The following is an 8,499-nucleotide window of genomic DNA, read 5'->3' as shown; positions in this document are numbered from 1 at the left end:
CAGGCTGGTTTTATTGCATTTGGAAGCAACAGTAATATGTTGTATCTTTTGGTGTACGTTTATTTATTTTGAATGACATAATTATACGAACATGTGCAGACCGTTTTTATTTTTTATATAATTAGGCATCTTTCTATCTAATAAAGGATGTAAAAACAAAAAATAAAAGTGGCGTTTTTATTTGACATTCTGGGGTTGTAGAAAACACATTTAAATAATTATTACTACACAGAGAAGCGTCACGGTGCTCGCGCATCTTACGCACGGACCCGCAGCTGAATCCATCCTCAGGTCGACATCTTTTATACAAAATAAGGGGGCTTGCTTTTTTTAAATAGCCCACTCAATATTATCACACCGCCGTGTTTCAGCCCACTGCCTCTTTTTATTGGTGCCTTTTAAAAGCTGGGATGGGCACCATTTTGCAGGAGCGCGCGCCACAACAACACGCGGAGAGGGTTTCCATCATCAGAGACAGAAAGAACAACAACACGCCTAATGTGGCCAGGTATCTCACATATTATTAATATGATGTACTAAAATGTTCAGACAGATGCTGTGACTCCTCCATGGATCCGGGTATCCGCGGTTTGATCTGCAAATGCATGTATCCCCCTTAATAACACGAAATACACGCACACGACAGGATATGGTGTTGCTAGATTTGAATTGTGCGTTTTCTATGCATTGGCTGTGTTTGTTAATGTCCTCGGTTTCTCTTCCTCCAAAGCAGCAGAATGGGCAGACGGCAGGCACAAAGGAAGCCGGTGCAGCCGCAGTACATGCTACCAAGTCAAGAAAATATGAATGAGAAGGTGAGAGAAGCACAACTGAGAGGAATAATCCATCCTGTAAACCGCTTGGAAACCATTTGATGACTACATATCATTTTTTAAGCAGCAATGTTACATATGTTCTGATTAGACATATTTGTTTGCTTTAAATTAATATAATTTTGATCTTTTTGTCAGAAAAAAAGCCATTTGAAGACATCTCCTAGACCTAGAGCTCTTAGAAATTGCAATGGGAATCAAAATGTTCTGGATTGTCCGAGGAAGCAACAGTGACAAAGTTTCACCATTACTGTGAAGTGAGGATGTGTTTAAAGAATGAAGGTGTATTAGTAGATGTGTGTGAGGCATGAAAGGCGCCTTATATAAAATGTATTATTATTATTAATACCATCTCTCTGTTCATAGAGGCTTCAGCCGAGAAGGAAGCAGAAGCCGAACCCCCCCTCCACCAAACGAGCTACCTCTCATCACAGGTGAGATATATATAAATGTTATTCATTGGGATAAACCCCTTGAGATGCCCCATCTCGTTTTCAAAGATGTTTGTGAAAAGTTCAGAGAGCAGGATTACAGTGTTAGTAAAAACCTAAACATATCATCTAGTGTTTGTTCTAAAGGATAAGCTGTTCTCTCTTCTCTGTGAGCTGTACTGTTCTGGAGGATAATACTTTAAGTGTGAATCTGTACTTCTACTAGGGGTGTTGAAAATAATCGTTTCTACGATGCATTGCGATGCGGACGTGGACGATTCGGTCTCGATGCAGTGACGGAAGATAATCGGTTATAGAGTAGTAACGTTGCTTCCTGATTTTCCGGCCGCGGCTTTACTATAACGTTTTTTCTGTCACTTTAATATCAAATCGGTCGGTGACGCAGAGATCAGGGAACAGACGTGACAGCGGCACAGCAACACGGAGCAGTCTGCTTTATGCAGCAACACAAGAACACCAGTCCAGAACCGACAACAGCAGGACCCGCTCTGAATCACTCCGTGCATGTCGCTGCGGCTCAGAGACACAGGGAGGGATTTATGTTTTTCAAAAATAATCGCGTTACAATCATGTCAGGTTTTTGGTGGATTTAATTAAGTCTTGGATTGCAAAGTATGAATGTCCTCTAGCAATTTGCAGACGATATATACGTGTGTAAAGTTTGTGAAGGCAGGAGGAAAAAAGCTTCCGCGATCACCGTCTCCTCTCCGTTACTCCAAGCCCCGCCCCCTCCCTGAAAATAATGAGTGACAGGCTGATAGTGACCCGATAGAAACGTTGTTATTCACTTAATCACTGAGATATAATGAAGCTAATTTAATCTCATACATTCATGGGATTTATGTAACAGTAAGACAGAGAATGTGAGTGAGCACCCACATGCAGTATTTTTGTTTGTATATGCTGTTGTAAATCCTCCTGTTGTCTGCTGTGTTCAGACTCATGTCCTGTGTGTGACGCCACATTCAGGACATTCAGTGTCCTTTAACAGAAGACTGTTGCTAGAAGCTGCAGCTAGACTGCAGAAGCATTAGCTTTTTGTTTTTGAGAATGGAACAACTTCACACACGGAGGCTAGACCTATACAATTCATTTATTTTGGTTTATAAATTAATGTCAAGACATTTATGTTATTGATTTCTGAAGCACTTTCTAAATAATAAAAAGAGAGTTCATATGTATTTACTGCATGTATGCATTGATGGAAAATAAGCCATGTGCAGTAATATAGAAAATTGAGGATGCAACGCATTGGTATGAATCGTGATGCACCGGGATATCGAACCGAATCGAATCGTTGACAGGATAATCGTAATCGAATCGTGAGACCAGTGAAGATGCACAGCCCTAACTTCTACCGCCTGAATCTGCTTCATGGTTTCCACTTTCTTTGCTTCATTTGTTCTGTTTCTAATTCAGCAGGTGAACCTGTATGTTCATAACATAGTGTGTGTGAGCTTAGCTGTGTGTGTTAAACTGAAATGGAGCATTTTCTGTCAGCTCAGATTCTATTCTGCTTCTTTAACCTGTAGTATGTGCTCATGAGGTTCACTGCTGGTGTGTAGGCTGCAGCCTGGATGTGCTTTGTCGGTGCAAAACGCTCATTTGGCCATTGCTGATTGCTTTATCATCATGTTTTACACCACAATTGTCACGTGGATCTGGTTTAAGGTATTTAGTCTACCTGTTGGGTTTGTGTGGAAAGAGAAGGAGGGTGATTTGGTTCCAATACCGTTTGTTGACTGTATGGTTCTTTGGTTAGTCTGTTTTCTTTTATTTATTAAACTTTATTCAACTTTATTAAACTTTATTAAACGTAGCCTCAGTACGGACTGCTTATTGGGAACGAGTCACAATGATGAAACAAGTGTACCCATCTTTTATTGGAGGTTTTCTCACTACATGCTTGATGAAAGGATTTCTGATCCTAAATATCTTGGCATCTTCTTTTCTAAGGTCACATTGTTCTGTTGTCTTACCTAATGCACTCAAGTGAAAACATCTTATTGATATTTCTTGTCTCTGTTTTGATTTGCATTGCATTTAACATTGAGGTAATCCAGAGGATACTCAGATTAGGTTACTGATTACATTTTCTTAACTATTGTAACGGAACATATTTGCTAACATCATGTTAACTTCTCCCTCCAGAACTCAGGGATCCTCGGAGTCAAAGAGCAATCCTCCGTCTCCTGCAGAGGACAGATCTTCTCAGCATAAAGAACACAGCGGTGTAAGAACCAGCCGACACTCAGCAGCTTTTCCCTGCCACAATCTGTCAAAGACCAGCCCTGATCTCCTGGAACCACCTTCAGAGGTACTGTTGGAGCTTTGTATCGCCTTGTATTATTTAATAGTTAAACATTTCTTGCTGTTATTGTTTCTAGTAAATGTATTCTTAGTTATTGAAGTTCTTTAAAGGTCCCCTAGTATACTGTGATTCATCAATATATTATAGCTCTCAGATATATCCAGAACCTGTCTCTGAACCTGTCATTGCAGCATTACCCATAATCCCCTCTGTTTCAGCCCTGTTTCCAAAGTGCTGATTCTCTGCCTGTTACTTTAGATGAAAATAAGGAGCCCCTCCCCACGCCCCTCTGATGCCCCTTTCACACCAACGCGTTTTCAGCTCCGGCTCGGAGCTGGAGCCTGAAAAGTGCCGGTTTTTCCTGTTCACACTGCAGCGGCGCCGCCTCTTAGCTCCGGAATCCGGTTCACTTCCAGCTCCAAAAAATTGGTCCAGAGGCAAGAGCTTCGGAGCTAAGAGGTGGCGTCGCTTACGCCTCTCTTACGTCGAGGCGTGCAGGAAACTAAACCCACCTCCCCTGAACATGGGTCGACTGTTATGCCTGCCTACAAGCAGTAGTGCCTATAAACACACTTTATAAAGTCAGGCAACACTAACCAGGCTTCGTGTGGTTCTGTTTATTTGTGCCTTACTTTGACCATCCGTTCACTGTTATCGATCATTGTGGAGAGAGGCAGACGTGTTGTTTTGTATTATAGCAGCTATCGGATGGAATCAATGCATGGGCTGCACAGGTTGTCGTGTCCGACTATCACAAGTAGAATCATAATAAAAATACGCCGGTAAAATGTGCCTGTAGAAAACGGTTTATGCCACAATAGGATAGCAATAGCAAGTAGTCAGTTTAGCTTCGGTTGCTATGGTAACATCACCCATTTTATACCAGAGACACTTTCATAACAGCGTTGTGAAGCCAAACAGCGTCAATTCAGACTGACACGCATTCACTTAGGCTAAGGGGAACTGGGGATATGCATCAGCTGCTTGTGTGAGTCGGACAGGGAATACTTTAGAGCGGCCGCTGCAGTGTGAGCTAACGGGAGCTAACGGGAGAATACACTCCTGTGGAAGAGCAGCCAGCACTGCAGCGGTCGGTAAATGCTGCAGAAACACATTAATAAACAATGAACCACGGCACTCTGGAGCAAAGTATAAGGTTGGAGAAGTCGTTATTCAATTTAATCTGGCTTCGTGTGATTAAAAGCAACACGATCATCGACCCGACGCAGTTCCCCGTTGTTGTTGTGAGCGCCGTAACGCCGTTGACGCCATGACGCAGCAGCGGCAGCACCAGTCGGGCTCTGGGCGGTGTGAACAGAGCGGGAGCCGAAAAGGGAAATCGGAGCTGAACCAGAAAAGCTCCCGCTCGGAGCTAGAACGGGAAAAGCGCTGGTGTGAAAGCCGCATGAGACATGTGGTTACAAAGAACTCAATGGTGCTCCAGGAGGAGATTCAGGTGATAAGGGGGGGGGGGGTTACCTTGGTTGCTGATTGGCTAATGGTTACTCAAGACAAAACATCGTTATGACATCATCAAGTGGCCAAAATCTGATCAGATCATTTTCAGACAGGTTTTTATAGAAATGGATCAAAAAGAGAGAGAATCTTTGTTCCTGAAACTTTCAGAGTCTCTTTCCACAGAGGGGACACATGTTGATGTAGAAGAGACATGAAGAAGAGGGGACACATGTTGATGTAGAAGAGACATGAAGAAGAGGGGACACATGTTGATGTAGAAGAGACATGAAGAAGAGGGGACACATGTTGATGTAGAAGAGACATGAAGAAGAGGGGACACATGTTGATGTAGAAGAGACATGAAGAAGAGGGGACACATGTTGATGTATAAGAGACATGAAGAAGAGGGGACACGTGTTGATGTAGGAGAGACATGAAGAAGAGGGGACACATGTTGATGTAGAAGAGACATGAAGAAGAGGGGACACATGTTGATGTAGAGGAGACATGAAGAAGAGGGGACACATGTTGATGTATAAGAGACATGAAGAAGAGGGGACACGTGTTGATGTAGGAGAGACATGAAGAAGAGGGGACACATGTTGATGTAGAAGAGATATGAGGAATAGGGGACACATGTTGATGTAGAGGATACATGAAGAAGTGGATTTTGCATAATAGGGGACATTTAAGTTAATTATCTGTTTTACTTCTATATCATTTTGTGCGCTACAGGTCGGAGTTCTGAGCGTCGATGGCGACAGCGACAGCGACCTGTCAGAATCAGAGAGACTTCCTGTGGGCTCTTTTAGCCGTGTTCCCCCTGAACTCCATCTGAGACCAGAAGTCATCGAGGCTGAAGACCTTTCTTCTCGCTGCCAACGACCCAGAGGACACGGACTCGGTGCTTTTGACTTCCCGGACTTCCTGCCTCCACCTTTTAACTCGTGGAGTCTGAGTCATCTGGCGGTTTTCTACAACACGGAGGGTCGGGGGGCTCCAAGACCCAGAGCTGTGGGCCCTTTGGAAAGATACTTAGAGAGGCTTCTTCAACTGGAGTGGAGGCAAATCCAGTCCGTGGAGGAGGACGGTGGGAATTCGGGAGATTTTTCCTCCAGCTGCCATAAATCTGCTGCGTCCTCCTCCTCTCGCCTCAGCTCTCCGAAGTGTATCCTTCAGTGTCAGCGCTCCTTCCCTCTCACCTTCCTCTCCTCTTTGGCCAATCACTCAGCACTACTTTCTGGATGCGCTTGCACTATCTGCCGGATACGATACTCCGCTTGTAGCACTTCCTGCTGTCGATCAACGTCCAGGATTCCCAGAAGGAGCTACAGCGAGAGTCGGATCCCTTCCTCGGACAGGACCTCCAGAAATCAGAGGTTCAGCAGCCCTCTGAGGAACAGCCACATGAAGAGGATGCAAGCCTCAGGGAATCTACGTAACCCGGTGCAAGGTGCTGATGAGTGTCCGTCTACTTCTGAAGAAAACAGGGTTACAGAGGTGTTGGACAACAGGACTACAGGAGGAGGGCTTGGGAGGAGGAGGAGTGGTTCAGCGCAAAGAAGAGGAGTAGGAGAAGAAAGACTAGAGAAAAGACAAAGTGGAGAAGAAAGACTAGAGAAAAGAGAAAGTGGATTAGAGCAAAGACGAGGAGGAGAAGAACAACTAGAGAGAGACATAAGTGGTTCTGAGTGTAGACTAGGAGGAAAAGAAAGACTAGAGAAAAGACTAGAAGAAAAACAAAGTGGTTCTGAGGTTAGACTAGGAGCAGAAGAAAGACTAGAGAAAGGTTGGAGTGGATCAGAGCAAAGACGAGGAGGAGAAGAAAGACTAGAGAAAAGACGAAGTGGTTTTGAGGTTAGACGAGGAGGAGAAGAAAGACTAGAAGAAAGACTAGAGAAAAGACGAAGTGGTTCTGAGGTTAGACGAGGAGGAGAAGAAAGACTAGAGAAAAGACGAAGTGGTTCTGAGGTTAGACGAGGAGGAGAAGAAAGACTAGAAGAAAGACTAGAGAAAAGAGGAAGTGGTTCTGAGGTTAGACGAGGAGGAGAAGAAAGACTAGAAGAAAGACTAGAGAAAAGACTAGAAGAAAGACTAGAGAAAAGACGAAGTGGTTCTGAGGTTAGACGAGGAGGAGAAGAAAGACTAGAAGAAAGACTAGAAGAAAGACTAGAGAAAAGACTAGAAGAAAGACTAGAGAAAAGACGAAGTGGTTCTGAGGTTAGACGAGGAGGAGAAGAAAGACTAGAAGAAAGACTAGAAGAAAGACTAGAGAAAAGACGAAGTGGTTCTGAGGTTAGACGAGTAGGAGCTGAGCTGAAGGATCGGGAAATAAAACCAGACGCTGTCGCTGCAATAATGGACAATTTACCTGGTTTTAAAAAGTCTCCAGGAGGCAGACACAAGCAGGTGGACTTTGTTATATGACAGCAGGTTGTAAGTGTAATCCGTATGCAATATTTGGAAACTTCACGTCAAATATTTCATTAAGAATCTATGTTTTCAACGACAGGAAGTGTTACAAGATTGTAGTTTTTTCATTACTGGATGTCATCCTCTGCCAGATTAGTCTCTTAGAATATTATGTTTAATCCAATGCTGTTATTGCAGGTATATAAAGTCATGCAACAGTTTACGTGTTTACATGCTCTACAGATCCATTTACTTTTATATTTGAATCAAGCACAATACACTATATATGAATCTGTGTTCAGGAATTTTGATTCTGTTTTGGTTTGTCAACAACCTGCTGAAAAATAAAGCTTTACCAAACTATTATAACTGGCAGATGTTATTTTTTAGAAGTCAAAATAGTAGGCTTAGTTCAATAAAACACATATTTTCAAAATATGAGATAATCCATAATCTTCAGTGTGGTTAGCTGTGAATCTTCCAAAACTGTGCAACAGTACAGTAGGCCCACACAAACTGCAGAACACTGGTGCTTTGGGAACACTCAAATGATTTAATTCCCATTTAAAATCAGGAGACTAAATACGAACATTGTGTGTGTGTCTGTGTGTGTGTCATACTTGCCAACCCTCCCGATTTTCGCGGGGGACTCCCGATTTCATTGCCCTCCCGGTTTCCTCCCGAGGTCATATTTCTCCCGATTTCTGACAAAATCAGATTTACTCACGACTGTTTCCACTCAGACTTTAATACAGCCACCATTGTTTGGTTTCCATGGTAGCGCGCAGGGCCGCCCCTCCCTACAGGCCAATCACGCAGGCTGCATGGGGCCCTGCCTTGCGCAGGGGGCCCCACCCAGAGGGCCTCAGCTGCTGTGTGCAGTTCTCCGCGCACCCCCCGCGAGAGTGAGGTGACAAGGGGTGCACGTCTGTAATCCGACACCGTTGCAATGAATCGACATCTGTCCAATCACCGCTTTGATACGGCCACTAGTGAGATGTCTGTCAAAAGATAGTTTCAGTCCGGCGCAAGC

General features: G+C 43.8%; 1 protein-coding gene across 2 annotated transcripts; it reads left to right on the top strand.

The window, feature by feature from the left end:
* The first annotated feature begins 347 nt into the window (after positions 1 to 347).
* Positions 348 to 7,789, top strand: LOC117447128 (uncharacterized). 2 transcript variants are annotated; one of them, XM_034083757.1, is made up of 5 exons: positions 348 to 508; positions 734 to 815; positions 1,200 to 1,267; positions 3,437 to 3,602; positions 5,790 to 7,789. In XM_034083757.1, exons 1-5 carry the CDS (start codon positions 411 to 413, stop codon positions 7,479 to 7,481), a joined length of 2,106 nt encoding a protein of 701 aa, XP_033939648.1. In that variant the 5' UTR covers positions 348 to 410; the 3' UTR covers positions 7,482 to 7,789. The 2 variants fall into 2 exon arrangements, with proteins under 2 accessions (XP_033939648.1, XP_033939647.1); XM_034083756.1 differs by having other exon boundaries at positions 731 to 815.
* Positions 7,790 to 8,499: the final 710 nt, after the last annotated feature.

Source organism: Pseudochaenichthys georgianus, chromosome 5, assembly GCF_902827115.2.
Source record: "Pseudochaenichthys georgianus chromosome 5, fPseGeo1.2, whole genome shotgun sequence".
NCBI lineage: Eukaryota > Metazoa > Chordata > Actinopteri > Perciformes > Channichthyidae > Pseudochaenichthys > Pseudochaenichthys georgianus.
The sequence above is the reverse complement of the archived record's forward strand: the minus strand, read 5'-3'. Positions and strand labels throughout refer to the sequence as shown.

What these genes read in the sequence shown, in the direction of transcription:
- LOC117447128 (XM_034083756.1), top strand. Translation starts at nt 411, where the DNA reads ATGGGCACCATTTTGCAGGAGCGCGCGCCACAACAACACGCGGAGAGG. An exon ending in AACACGCCTAATGTGGCCAG is followed by an intron (nt 509 to 730) that starts GTATCTCACATA and finishes CTTCCTCCAAAG; the next exon opens with CAGCAGAATGGGCAGACGGC. An exon ending in CGAGCTACCTCTCATCACAG is followed by an intron (nt 1,268 to 3,436) that starts GTGAGATATATA and finishes TTCTCCCTCCAG; the next exon opens with AACTCAGGGATCCTCGGAGT.